At 46.7% G+C, this 13932-nt stretch overlaps 5 protein-coding genes across 5 annotated transcripts in view; all 5 read right to left on the reverse strand.

Moving 5' to 3' along the window:
- ASPGLDRAFT_52701 (uncharacterized protein) overlaps positions 1 to 679 on the reverse strand; it is a 975-nt gene extending 296 nt beyond the window's left edge. Inside the window, exon 1 of the mRNA XM_022547820.1 lies at positions 2 to 679. Coding sequence (XP_022396133.1) covers positions 2 to 536 — 535 coding nt within the window. The 5' untranslated portion in view covers positions 537 to 679. The remainder of the gene's footprint in view (position 1) is intronic.
- A 4614-nt stretch (positions 680 to 5293) lies between these two features.
- ASPGLDRAFT_70148 (putative C2H2 finger domain protein) lies at positions 5294 to 7007 on the reverse strand (the record flags this gene model as incomplete). Its single annotated transcript, XM_022549451.1, has 3 exons — positions 5294 to 6146; positions 6338 to 6927; positions 6993 to 7007. The coding sequence occupies 3 exons, from the start codon at positions 7005 to 7007 to the stop codon at positions 5294 to 5296; spliced, it is 1458 nt and encodes a 485-aa protein (XP_022396134.1).
- A 2053-nt stretch (positions 7008 to 9060) lies between these two features.
- Positions 9061 to 11237, reverse strand: ASPGLDRAFT_77654 (uncharacterized protein; the record flags this gene model as incomplete). The annotated part of the gene is made up of 4 exons (XM_022549907.1): positions 9061 to 10184; positions 10323 to 10638; positions 10687 to 11047; positions 11102 to 11237. 4 exons carry the CDS (start codon positions 11235 to 11237, stop codon positions 9144 to 9146), a joined length of 1854 nt encoding a protein of 617 aa, XP_022396135.1. The 3' UTR covers positions 9061 to 9143.
- A 7-nt stretch (positions 11238 to 11244) lies between these two features.
- ASPGLDRAFT_1506875 (uncharacterized protein) lies at positions 11245 to 11879 on the reverse strand (the record flags this gene model as incomplete). Its single annotated transcript, XM_022542172.1, has 3 exons — positions 11245 to 11502; positions 11570 to 11660; positions 11686 to 11879. Coding segments are annotated over 3 exons (369 nt in total), but the record flags the coding sequence as incomplete, so codon positions are not given.
- A 919-nt stretch (positions 11880 to 12798) lies between these two features.
- ASPGLDRAFT_136913 (putative S-adenosylmethionine-dependent methyltransferase) lies at positions 12799 to 13800 on the reverse strand (the record flags this gene model as incomplete). Its single annotated transcript, XM_022541482.1, has 2 exons — positions 12799 to 13702; positions 13748 to 13800. The coding sequence occupies 2 exons, from the start codon at positions 13798 to 13800 to the stop codon at positions 12799 to 12801; spliced, it is 957 nt and encodes a 318-aa protein (XP_022396137.1).
- Positions 13801 to 13932: the final 132 nt, after the last annotated feature.

A 13932-nucleotide genomic window follows, 5' to 3' on the forward strand; every position in this document is an offset into this window, starting at 1 on the left:
AATGGGGTTGCTTGGTTGCTTGGAGAGGTGCTTAGTGTTCCATTTGTGCCAATGGATCCATTGGTATTGCCCTGCATCCAGTTTGAGACCAAAGAGGACTTTGTTGATGTCAGGTGACTTGCTAGAGCTGCATCCTGATAAGAGTTTGCATGGCCAGAGGGGTTAGATGCTGGGGGGCTATTGGTTGCTTTCAGGGGCTGCATTGAGTACTGTAGAGCTTTCATTTCCTCTGTCTGCTTATCAAACATATCTTGGATATGTTGGAGTACTTCTTTCTGGCCATCATGGTTTTCACTGCCATTGTTGCTGGCACAGTTGTGCACCTTTGCTGCAAGATCTTCAACTGAACTCATAAACCAGATGAATAGATCCTGGGGGGGTAGCCCCTGGGTCCAGTCAGCAATTTGCTTCAGCTCTGCTGTTTCTGTGAGAATAGCAGCTGCATGGGTGCCTTCATTGTGGTCTTTATGATTGTACAAGCAGTTGGGCCATGGAGATGCAGCTCCAACCACCCCTTTCTTCTTTGCACCCCCCATTGTCAGCGACAACTGGGGAGAACGTCGTTGAAAGTAGTATCAATCGATTCTGCGTGAAGTTGAATATAGGATTCAAGTTTTCCGCAGTGCGGGAACTCGCTCAGAAGGTAGGGGGGGGGGTCGCCACTGAGGAGTTGTTTTTTCTTCGGTTTAGGCATGATAGGCGGTTTGGACACGATGCGCAACGAAGCTTTTAGAAAAAAAAGTAATGTGATGCAATGAAAAAGAATATTGCTATGCAGGCTTCTCTGATACCCTTCAGATGGAAAGGTTTATATGTCTTTCAAAAAGCAGGCTTCCAAACCATGTTTACACCAGTGCTGCGCGCATCGCCATACAGAAAACAACTCCTCATCTATTATCGGGCACACTTGTACCGATCAGCGCACTCTTGCAATGACATTTATATCCGACGTTCGAGCATCTGCATTTTGATGACATCTTTTTCCGAACATGGCTTGTCACGGGGATTCTCATTTTGCTTCTTCTCGACTTCTCTGGAGTAACTATTAGCCTTGACATGAGGCATTTTTCCGGCCTAGCATGCATTGCACATTAGTCCATACATACACGGCGCGACAACTCACAGATTTACAGTGACATGATGAGGCGCGGGACGAGGACTGGCCGTGATTCATTCTCGTTCAGACCTACAGAGAGAAAATTTTGATATGGATGCAGAGTTATAACAAGTGCGAAGCCCGCACAACTTTGGCGAGCTGTATGGTCCATATACGTGTCTGTCGCCCTCATTCCGGTATTTATCTCTCTGGATATAACATGATGCGCGAAGGGACTAATGGGGTGTCATGAATTGTTTAGATATGAAGATCGTTCAGGCTGTGCATTAATTCTTCCCTGGAAACGAATGGTTGATGAGAAATAAGAAGAGACTCGCGGTATGTATGTACATATTTTTTGGGTTCCGGTCCAGGCCGCTGTGTAGCATGTTCTAGCGGGACTGTTAGTTGCATATGCAAATGCCACCTAGACAGACCGTAGAGGAAACGGAAAGGGGACGACGGATCTATCCCCCGTGTTAATGGTCTTGAACTGGAAGTAGCCTCGTCAGCTGGCGACATTAGCCCTAATTTAGTCGCATACCTTTCAGGTTGCTATTGTGAGAGTTTTTTGACTTAATACCAATAACATTCTATGTTATAAGACACCCGTACTCCGTATAAGCCATTTGGGTATCTATGTGGGAGGCGAAAGGCATCGTGTCGGAGTGAGGTTGACTTAGCCTATAGATAGTGCGCCATCTGATTGGTTCGCTTGGACTCGTGTTTTCTCATGGTCGGGCCATGGGCCCCTCCCCTATACTTCGTCCTTCGCTCTTTTCTTACGATCATCTATCTATTATCAATATTACCATTATCGGCATTCGCTTCCACACATCGATGTACTGCTGTATTCGGGCTAATAGGGCTTAAACTCATCGCTTCATCGGATTGTCCAGTACTTAACACCCCAGCATCCGATGTACTAAGAGCAATTGTGACGGCGTCAGTGATCACTAGTGTGAAAAGGTAAGATAAAGCAGTCGTTAGCCATTCATGGCAGCGTACGTCAAGAGATCGAATGCAGCTAAGCCAGACCACAATAAAGATGCGCATCCCTTGCAACCAACAAAATCTCATCCATTCTCCGTAGCTGCATAAAGTGGAGTCTGACCAAGAGTGTTTGTCTTATCAGCGTGTGCCATGATCAAGCACTACTGCTATTGTGATGGCTGTCTCGTAATTACCTTTAAAGGCGAGTCGCATGATGTGCAATGTATTTCCTTGGGTGGCATGTTCCGATCTAGCGCGCTGACAGCAGCGTGATCGTACTCATCTAAAACGACCTTGAACGCTTGAGAGAAGCGCTTCTTGACATCATCAGCGAGCTTCAACGTGGTCAAGATATCCCCAACGCCACAATATATCCAAAGCTCATTGTGTACGCAGATTCCGTCAAGATCGAGAATAGTATAATGCAAATACAATGCAGAGACAGATGCGGAGATCCGAAATGATTGCAGCCCAAGGATCCCAGCCTTGCCGATCGACAAAGCACAGTGTTACGCGGCTTTCATACGCACCTGTCAATTAGAAGCAGCCTGTCGAATGTCCGTATTGGCGAATGGAAATCTTTTCACATGGGCTGACATTGTTGACAGTTTGGGTTGTCGTTAGTTGGATGGACAATTCGTGGAAATTTCGATAATTAGAGTATACTTCACAGCAAATATACCTGGCCTAACTATCTATTGGTAAGATACACCTAGTGCCTTCCATATATGGCATGGTGCGGTGGTTTTATTTTTATTTTTATTTTTATTTTTTTATAGATAGAAATGACCAAGGGAACCACGGGAACTATCAGAGTCAAAGCTGCGGCAAATGATTCCGAATTGCTTGACAAAGCCGACCCGGACGCTTCTTTGCGCTATAGTTTTTGCTCGGAGCATTTTCCGTTTAGCTAATAGTCACCGCACTCATAATAGCTTTAGATACGCAGCTTTAACATCCGGGGAGAGTCCCTCCAACAGTCAAGCGGGCTTAACGTACCATTGCTCCGAAGTAGTCTGCTGAGGTACATAAGTCCAGTGTCATCGTGCGAAATGACATATGATGACGCCTCTGATTGGGAAAGACTGTATCAAAATCAAGCAATAGGAAATCCAGAGCATTTGTGCTTTCATTGATTGACTATAGAACATCATCCATCATCACACTGTCAAAAAAACATTATATGAAAGAAAACTGGAACATTCCCTTACATTAGATATCTCAAGGAACGTATTGTTTGAGTGGAAAGGAAATTAAATAGAAGAAGTACGTCCTTATGTTTGCCATTTCGGGCATAGCGTGTGTTCGCTGCTCGATGTCAGATATCGACTAGGCCTTGTACGCTTACAAGGAATATTGATATGGCACGGCTGCTTATAATCCTCATTATTCACAAGTTAAGCTCTTTGCTATGCCAATGAGGAAGAAACAGGGGTTGCGGTCTTGTAACTGAATGTCTTCTATCACATCCTGCACCACATCCATTTCCCAGCAATACACAATGCGACTCCTCGACACATCCAGCCCCTCCCTGGTTCTGGAATAATTCAAAACAAACGAAATCCCGCCATACGCCATTCTCTTCCACCGGTCGAACGACGGAAAACTCACCTTCCAAGACCTAGACCACATAGACGAACCCACCAAGCAAAAAAGAGGATACACCAAAGTCAAGCAATTTGCACGCAAGCAAATGTAAACCGGACTACGTGCGGCCCGGCTGATTGAAAGATCGGACCATCCGCGTCGTTCAATCAATAGCAGACTCAATGCCCAGGCAGTGTGTTCGTGGTGGATGCAACGGTGTCTTGGAATGTTAAGTGATGGCGGATCTGGCATCGTGGCCGCAGGTTCAGTTTCAAGGTCGAGCAGGAGGAGCGGGGACTTGGAGCATATACAGGCTCATCAGCAACATCGCTGGGATATGCGTATCTACCACTGCCTTGAAGTTGACCACTTATCATCATCATTTCTACCATAAGCAGCAGCAATAGTTCGACCTACATGTTTTAGATACTCTATCCTCATTCATAAATGCAACAGTTCTTCTAATCCTTCAAATTGGACATACTAAACAGTACTATCAATCAAGACACAGAGCTTATACTTAGCCTTATTCCAGACCAATACAAGCACAACGTTTGCTAGCAGCAAAATGGTTTAAATCATCTCTCCACCAAGAAACAGCCATTATCATGATCATTTTAGTGCTGAAACTAATGATTCCCTGGCTGGTGTCACCCTGATGGGACGCTTCTCATCTGGGTATGGTCTGTAATTGAATACAGGGATCATGGCGGTGGTCGTTGCCTGGAACCTTGTCCCTGAATCGTCGTTGATCTAGCTCTGTCAGCTCTAAACCTCTGGCATCGTACCTTCGTACACACCCCCCCCCCCGTCTATCCTTTTATACACACATCCCCCAGACCTCCTTCCTATTGCACAGTCCATCCTATGTAGCGTAGATATGCTAGTACCTCCATTGCTAGGTTTACAGTGACAGAAAGCCTCTACATGAACCGTTTCGTACAAGCCATCAATTTCGAGGCTCGCTTTGATCAAGTGTCAGGCAGCCTGGGGCACCTCCTTGTACTTCTGATACATAGTCCAGATTAAAACGAGATTTTAGATAGACTGGAAAAGATAAACTAGAAAAATCTCGGAACATAACCGTTCTCCAGTTAGACGTTGTACAACGCCAAAATGAACCGAATTGCTTATATTACTCGCAAAAAAAAAAAAAAAAAAAAAAATAGGGCTGTGCACTACATATGTATATCCGTGCAACATTAAATATGCAATATCTCCATTGCTATCAAGCAAGTACAGAGACCAGAGGTACATGCAACGCATGTATACAAGGTCAGGGTGTATATATCAATGTCAAACGCTGGCCATGATGGTTATGTAGAAATTCAAATGATACATGGTGGCTGGAAACAAAGGAAACAGAAGGAAGGACTAATAATAATATACTTGGATGGACCGTATAATTCCAAGCCAGTCCATCTTGTAATATGTAAAAGCAAAGTTCCAGAATGATACCAACGTCAACGGCTGGGTAGTTCACCTGGGACTGCAATGATGCAACCAAATACGCATCAATGGGGATAAAACAAAAAAGGAAAGCAAGAGGCTAGCTCGTAGAGTCATTATGCAGCTGACTGTTGCAGCTCTTAGAAAGAGATAGGTGAAGGGGGTAGGTTACTCCTCCATTAGGCCAAAAACGCCGTCGTCATCATCGTCCTGCGTCGGACAGTTCCCGAAGTCGACATCTGCGTTGCGGTTCTGCCGCGATGTGCGGTCTGTATCGCCTGTCCGGACTTCCCGTTCATCGGATACCTTGTAGGAAAGAGATGGGTTATAGGATACGGACAGGAAGTTCGGGATGGACCCGGGGATGGATCCAGGGATGGCAGTGTCGGCTCCGGGGAGTCGGGACTGGTCTAAGCTCTGACTCTGGTTGCCAGGATCCAAGAATCGTCCTGGCAGCGAAGGCACCGGGGGAATGCTGGGCGACATGGCCACAGGACGCGATCGTGGGGTGCCAAAGTTGCAGAGTCCAATAGCCGCGGCCAAGTCTGCCTCATCGTCGTCATGCAACCTCGTGTTTGCCGTCGAAGGTCGCGTCTCGATGCTCGAGTGTCGGAAGTTGGCAAATGACGGTGAGTGCAATGGAGCACTCTCATTGAACGAACTCGACGGAATGGATTGGTAGGAGTGGGAGAAAAGACCGGAGGGATTCCGGTTGGCACGGGGAACATCGTATCGCTTGTCTGCGGTGGTTGATACGCCAGACATTTCCAGGTCATCCTCGTCATCTTCGCTTTCCTCATCCTCTTCCATATCTTGCTCCATGGGAGGGGGCGTGGTATCGGCGGAACTGAGACCTTCACGACGCTCCGAAGACGCGTCGGGTGAGGCGGAAGATAACTCCGATTCCTCTGGGCCATCATTCATAGTGACGAGAACACTAGCAGCTTCCAAGAGTTGAACTTGCTGATGTTTGGAGATCAATAGCTTCGAGGTAACAGCCCAAGCCGGGTCATGTTCCCACCTAATGTGTTTCAACCAACGTCAACCGGGAGTCCAGGAGGGTAGGATACGGGGAGAAAAGGGGGGGGGGGGGGAAGGTATCTAAAGGAGTAGGAGCTGGAACCACGAGGGCGACCTAACAGAGCCAACATGGCGCAATGCTCCGAGAACCGGCAGGACAGCGTGGATTGATTGTGGGAAGGGGATACACACATATGCTTGGACAAGCAGCTGCCATGCTTGTACCCTTTCCCGCAACGTTCACAGCGAAGTTCGACCAAGGAACGTTTTCCTTCTCTAGTCGGGGGAGCACCTTCACTGACACGGCGGCTTCGATTCTTAGAAGAGGAAGCAGAGAGGTTCGATGGATTTGGCGGAGTGTTTGTAGCGGTGGAGCCAGCATTCGGAGCAAGAGAGGATTGGTTCGGGACCGAAAGCTTGCCCGCGACCGAAGGATCTTGATAACCAGGACTGTTCATACTCCGAGAGAAAAACGAAGGTGAGGAAGTGGCCGCGGTGAAACCGGAGGGTAGTCCGACCGAGGAGGATTCCATGAGAGGCTTGCGGCCGGAGGGTCGACGGTTGACAGAGGCAGGCATGGGAACACCCGCGGAATCACCACTGCTGGGGTCCTTGACGGTAGCAGCAGCCACGGCAGCAGCAGCAGCACTGGTAACAGTAGCTGTGGTGACACTCTTACGACGAGTGACGCGGTGGTTTGGATTGACGGCCCCGAGGGACATGGAGTGGGAGTGGTGGTGTCGTTGGGAGGATTGGGGGAGAGGACGCGAGAGAGTGTGTTCCTAGCAGTAGAGACAACGTATTAGAACTGAGAAGATAATAATGGGTTGCTGAATATTGACGGTACCTTGAAAGAAGCCATGGTGACTCGGGCAGCCCTGCCGGGAGTTGGCTGGCTGTCCGGGGATAGTAAAAGAGAGCGAGAACTAGAGGAGAGAAGAGAGAAGAGAGAATTGCTGCTCCGGAGCGTGAAATAGCGGTAAATAGAGCGTAGAGAGTGTCGAAAGTGCGGTGGTGTAGAAAGTAGGAAAAAGTGTCCAGTGGAAAAAAGTGTCGGGAGTTCAGCAGGAGAGTTTCTAAGGAGGATTTGCGGGGGGGGGGGGAGCTGCTGAGTGATTAAATTGAGTGTGCGGGGATTGACTGCGACCAGAGTGTCTCTGAGAAAAGTTCTCTGTATTAGAGAGGAGAAGAAGAAGAAAGTTAGAGAGAAAGCGAGAGAGAGAGGGAGAAAAAAAAAAAAAAAAAAAAAAAGGTGAAAAAGAATAAAGACAAAAGAAAGAAAGTGACCAACAATAATGATGCCATCTGGCCCACTCAAAAGAGTCGTAGCCCAAGTATACGGGGGTTGTTATTTGCTATATACTTGTAGGTACTATTCTACAATACTCTTCTACAAGTATTCTATTCTCGCTCTGTTCTCTACTACTGCTTGTATACTGACAAGCATGTCTGTACAAGTACTCTGTATTGTGCATATTTGTCAAGGCGCACACAGACAGGGGTCAGATCACGAGCCCTGCAGCTGACTGTGCCTGTATCATGTATGTTTTATTCCTTTACTTACAAGTATGTATCGTTTTATTCTCTTTCTTTCTCTACAGAGTAATACATGTTTTATGTCTATTCTTCCTACATACTTGTACTCTTCTTTATTCTCCTCTAAATCCTCTAAATCCCGGTTATCGACCGGTCTAGGTCGATGATGTCATTAATACATGCCCAGCGCTATTTATTACCATACCGTAACTTCTTTTTTGGGAACACGCGACAACAAGTACTTCACTGTACTTGTACAAATACTTAGTACAACGTAAATAGGTAAGAGTAATGGTCTTTTATACATATGCACTATAGGTACTAAAAACAGTAGATAACAAGGTACCAAACAAGATAGTTAGGGCATATCTACCCCATCGACCCATAAAAGATATATTAGTGAATCAATAAGAGAATTTAACCCATCTCGTAAGTAAATCATGGGTGCTTTTTCCATTCAACTGTGATCCATTGATCTAATCTAATCTGGAAAACAAACAATGCAAACAGTTCATCTGCATAGAATGACGATGCTCCTCCACACCACAAACATAAATAAATCAGCAAATAAATACACAAGCTTACAAGTTCCCTCGAAGGCGGGGCTTGCCTAACTAATTGGTAGATATCAAACGTGTACGAATATATGCTAATGCCATGATAACTATCGTTTGTCAACCACGATTTCTTATCAATTATGCTATGATATTAGTAGCTCCCTCGCGAGAAAAAGTGACCCTTGAAGAACTGTCATTTCAGTCAGACCTTCAGCTGTTGGCTTGACCAGCAATGTTGGCTCGTCATGCTGTGTGGGCTCTAATTCAGGAGTACTAACAATAGATAACCATGCACAAAGATCAATATTCTACGTTCCAAGTTTGATGGCTCACGATTTTGATGGTGGATTACAAGTTGATCTAACATTGAGCCGACGTCGCTGTGTAAGAGCAGGACTCTCGCCGAGTTATACCGGTTTTGTGAGGCCGAGGAATTCACGATAATCCGCACTAGGGCTGTGTCTCCTTGATCGTTTGCTTGATGGATACCTTCTTGGAAACGGGGAATCAAAAGGTGGAACATTTCTGGATTGCAGAGCCTTGATGCCAAATGCAGGACGTTTTCACCGCGGGAGTTTCGGTATCGAAGATGGGCTTCGATGTCATTCTCTCGCAATAAGTATTCTACCACATCAATGTGGTTTCCCATAACAGCCTCCCCAATCGATTGATGCGTTGGTTTGCCAAATGTTGACCATTGTTCAGGTCGGAACTCCCGCAGCAATTCACACCCAAGCTTTGCATTATGCTGAGCGCTAGTCATCAACCGCTGAATTATGGGCATGCAGCCGGCGCCGGCAGCCACGCACAAGAGCTCATTTCCCCATTGTTCCTGGACCATCTTATCTGACACATATTCGACGAGGTCAAATGCAGGATCCCAGTTGTGGTGATTTATATAGGGGTCATTCCACATTTTGATGACAAGTCGAAAAAAAGCCAAGATTTTGTAGCTGATGACCAAGTTTATCATCCAAGAAGAGTATCCTGAGCCTTGATATGTTGCCCCATTGGAAAATCTGATCAGCAGCCTCCATAGCTGGGTTTCGAAGAAACTTGTCCTTATCAAAGTCCGAGTTCTCAAGCATATCACGTAGCATAGCTCCTGAGCCATAGTGCGAAGTGATGCTGAGGGGATCATACAGACTGCTGTCAAATCGAAATCCGGCCGTCATCGTGCAGCCTGGGCGACAATTTTGTTGAGTCCAATTGCGGAATCGGATCGATCCCATTTGGCATAAGTTCATTATGCTTGCAAGGCTTGGAAGAGGTTCGACCGTGATAGCGCCGAAATGTTCCAGCCAATGGCTTGATGCGTAGACGAAGAACTCACCAAAGCCACGTTCAATCGGGTCGTAGCGAATCATATCTTCTTCCCAGGTTTCCCACGTGCAATGTCGATTGTAATGGTTCGGCTCTTCGTTATCACTGAATAGGTCGAATTCTTGGGGCAGCTCTGTGATTGCCACTTGCTCTGCGGAGAATAGATCTCTATTGTCAATATCATCTAAGAGAAGATATCTGGTGCAAATATCCAAGATGAATGTCTCCAGGCTCTCAAGACGTTGATCAACAATCATTTGATCAGATTTTGTTAGATTCGGACCTTGTGAATCAGGCTTATCAGGAGTCCATTTTTCGATGATGAACTTCTTCACCGACTGGTGTGTGAGTCGAACTTGACGCTTCTTTACATCACTAAAGTTGACCTGAGTAATGAATGGATGAATAAGACTCATGAATCTTTGATGGTCTACCAGCTGAGCAAGATCGTCGATGGTTGTAACATGTTTAGCCGCACCCAACGCAACGGCCCAGGCGAGCTCTAGTATGCTTAAAGGTCTGCGGGCGATGGCGAGAAGTTTCAGAGCTGCGCTTGCAAGCTCCTCATTTTTGGGATCATCTGAAGTACAACGGGAAAATATCGTGACGTAGGGCTCTGAGAGCTATCCGGGTAGCGGCATTTCTTCCAAAAAGTATCGCATCGGATTGAATGCCCTTATTTTGCGGAGTTCGATCAGCTCAATGATCATCTTTGTCCATATGGCGCTTCCTAGCGCTAAGCGAGATAGTCTCTCTATGACGAGTGCCTTGACATCCATCGATAGATAAGACAATTTGCTTTCAACTATTTTGTCAACAATAATGCCATCTCGCTGAACGTCAGGACCCAGTTCGATCCTAGCCGCCGCTTCGTCCAGCTGTTCCAAGATCTCTTCCTGAGGACGGGAGGACAGTATGGTTTTAAGCCCCGAAATCTTTCGCGATAAAGTTTTCAATAACTTGAGAAGTCTGTTTCGAGATGCTGTATCGCACTCATCCAGACCGTCAATGATGACGAAAACTGGGCGGTCAATTGCTTCCAGCACCTTTTGCAGGAACTCTTCCAGTTTCTTAATGCTTGATGCTGGATTAAAAATTCCAGAAACCTGAGCCTGTTTATATCACTCAAAAAATGGCTTTTTCAGGCCCGGGAGCTGTTGAAGGAGTGATATAATCAGAGTAGGGATTATAGAGGTAGCATTACCTGTCTCGTTATCCCAGCAATAGTAATAGCATATCATGGGCTGGGGTAGTTGGTATTCCTTTCTTCGACGCAGTTCGTCTACAAGAAATGTCATAGCAACGGTTTTCCCACGGCCCATATCGCCGAGGATCACCAGCTGCTGAGAATCGGAACCGTCATACCAGTTGGTGAAATTGGTATTTTCCAGTAAGAATTCACAAGCCTGATCAGCTCGAAAAGTTTGCAGAGACTCGTGGTATTGACCCTGGCGGCTGATCTTGTCATCACCTAACCATCTAGCAACTAGGGCCGGGTAATAATGTATAGTAGAGCAATTTTAAGTGCGCGGAAACTTACTTTCTTGATCATAGAACGTGGCTTTGATGTCTTCCACAATCTCCCACGTCGCTTTTTCTACAAGCTTTCGGAGAGTATCGGAATATCTCAAGAAATCTTGGACAATGTTTGGGAGGCGATCAGTCTCCCAGACCATTTGCATCCTGAATTTTACCCCTTTCCTACTTAATATTTCGAGTGCGACTTTGTAGAACTCTAGGATCTTTTGGTACACCAGTACGAGTGCCTGTGAAACATTAGAAAGGCTTTCAAACGACTCACTGTAGATTACCTCATGAATATCTTTCCTATCCGCTTTCTGGCCGAGCGTGTCAAAATCATTCAATGTAGGGAATTTGCTCTAGCATTTCCCCAATTTGCTTCGCGAAGTCTAAATCAGCAGTTGCAAAGCTGATAGCAATCTGCGCAGATCCGAGTCAGTACTCTTGGGGTAATGGCACGCGTAATGTTTTCATAAACTGAGCTTACCGCAGTCACGCTTCTGAGCACACCAAAAACCGTTGCTGCAGTCGGTTCCACGTTTGTCAGGGAACTCACCAGATCTAATTCTAACTTAATTCTCTTAAGGGGTACTTGTGCCAAACGCAAAATGCCTCAAACCTCTTGAGAAGGCAGATTCATCAGTTGTCTCTTTTTCAGTCTCATGGAGTTCTCTGAATAGCTGCACGGCATCCTTTCCTTCTAGAGTTGCAATGTCTATTTCCTGCCTAAGATTCTCAATTGCCTCACGATATGCTGCACTCCAAAGGTCTGAAGAAACAATAACATTGCCAATGTCATGACCAGGAGTCAACTGATCGGTAATCAAGTTTTGTTCAAGTCTGCCCTGGCCGGTTTGGATTTGAGCTTCGTCATTCTTAGTGTTGGTCGACTCCCTAGGGATATCACTCGCTTGGTTAAGCGGCAATGAGCTAGCAGTGACTGCTGCATACTGAGAAGCTGAATCCGGGCCGCTTATATTATCAGCACCGTTTGAATGATGAGATGTAATACTTACTTGGTTGCAAGACTCGAGTCTGCTTGGGTGTGTTGTGGTGAGTGAATACTGGTGTCCTTCAAGAAGCGTCGAGGTTTATATCGAAGTCGATTAAATCGCTGGCGTATATTATGCCGCAACCCTTCATTTGAATGCGTTATAATGGTGAAGGTTGAGCTTGAATGTTACTACTAGCGAGCCTCCCGTCGAAATTCCCATGGGAAGAAAATCTTAATCAAGAGCTGAGGAGGGTCTGCTACCAATGAAACCACTTTAGCCCTCATAAGGAAGATATTTCATCCCTGTCTTAGCTGCCCTTGGCATTTCGGCCCGTACCTTCAATTGGACCAAGATCAACGATTCAATAATCGTACTGGGCCGTCGCCAACAAAGGCACCTACACCCGCATCATCGCAACAGACTGTTCTTGGATGCTTGACCAGCACAAGAACCTTGTGGGGGGCGGGAAGATCTTGTTTGTTGCGGGGTTTCATACTGGACGGGCGATTATCGCGGGATTCTTTGAGACGGCGTTGGAGAATGGATTCAGTATTGAGAGTATCTATGAGAGGGATTTGAACGGACAAAGTGAAGATGGCGGAGAAGTCCGCCGGGAATGGATGCCCGAGCGTGAAGGCGAAGGACCGGAGAATAGAAAGAGATGGTGTGTCATTGCCGCCCTGACCTGCCAGTACATAACCGTTCTACATTGTAAATAGTATCAAGAACGCCGAAAACAAACCGTACAAACCCCCTGTCCTTCTTTCCCCCCAAACCTAAACCGTGGATACTCAACCCTACCCCAGACGCTCAACTCCCCCCTCGTCCCATCAACAAACCACCGAACAACCTCCTCCTCGGTCCAATTACAACTTGTGACAACCAAAAACCCGCCTCTGCGCACTAATCCCACCACAACAGGAGGATACCGCTCGCAAACACGCTTCTCGGCAACGGTCTCCTCAGATAACGAGATCGCGTCAAACGTACCCTTATCAAGAACAATATCGAAGCCCCCGTTTGTCTGCGGGAACCAATCCAGTGTTTCTTGCGGGGGTGGGTTGAGGATGTCGTATTCTTCGAAGCGGATTTGCGTGCCTCGCTCACGCTCTCCCTCTGTAGGTTCAGGTTGAGGGTCATTCTCATCCTCATCCTCAGACTCATCAGAGTCGGCTTGGTAGGCAGAATGCCCCCTACCCTTCTGCAACTCCCTCGCCAACTCAACGCTCTGCCTCGAATAATCAACCCCGACCATTTCCCCCGTATACCCTCCTTTCTTCCGTAGAAGTGCTAACATACTCCCATTCCCAGTCCCCAGATCGAGAAGTTTAGGTTGATCGTCTAGCACTTTTCCATTCCATCTTGTGTTCGTCAATGCGGGGAGAGTATTGGCAGGCGCGAGCGGAAACTCATCATCGGTCAAGAAATCGAGGACCTTTTCGGGGGCATTGTGTTCGGAGAACCAGGATGTGCCGGGGTCGGAGTCGTCGTCTGCGTCTGAATCTGAGTCTGAGTCGTTTTCTGAGTCTTCATTTTCGGGTTTCTGGGTGGTGGTATCGGGGTCTGAGGGGTGTTGGTTTCTGGTGGAGAGGTGGGAGAGGGTGCGGGCGTAGAAGGTTTCCCAGCTATGTTGTTAGTATCGTGATTTTGAGGAGAGATGGATAGCGTACTATTCCTTCGTTCCCAGTTCACTAGGGGGAAGATGGGTTGGTTGGTCTGCCATTGCTGAAGCCTGGATTGATGTCAAAATGGAGGGGTTGTAGAAAAGTCTGGAGCGGACCCACTTGATATCGGAGTAGATAAACCTACGACTACGGAGTACTACTGTATGCGCTTCCATAGATCAATTGCAATT

Source organism: Aspergillus glaucus (genome assembly GCF_001890805.1).
Source record: "Aspergillus glaucus CBS 516.65 unplaced genomic scaffold ASPGLscaffold_31, whole genome shotgun sequence".
In the NCBI taxonomy this organism is placed as follows: domain Eukaryota; kingdom Fungi; phylum Ascomycota; class Eurotiomycetes; order Eurotiales; family Aspergillaceae; genus Aspergillus; species Aspergillus glaucus.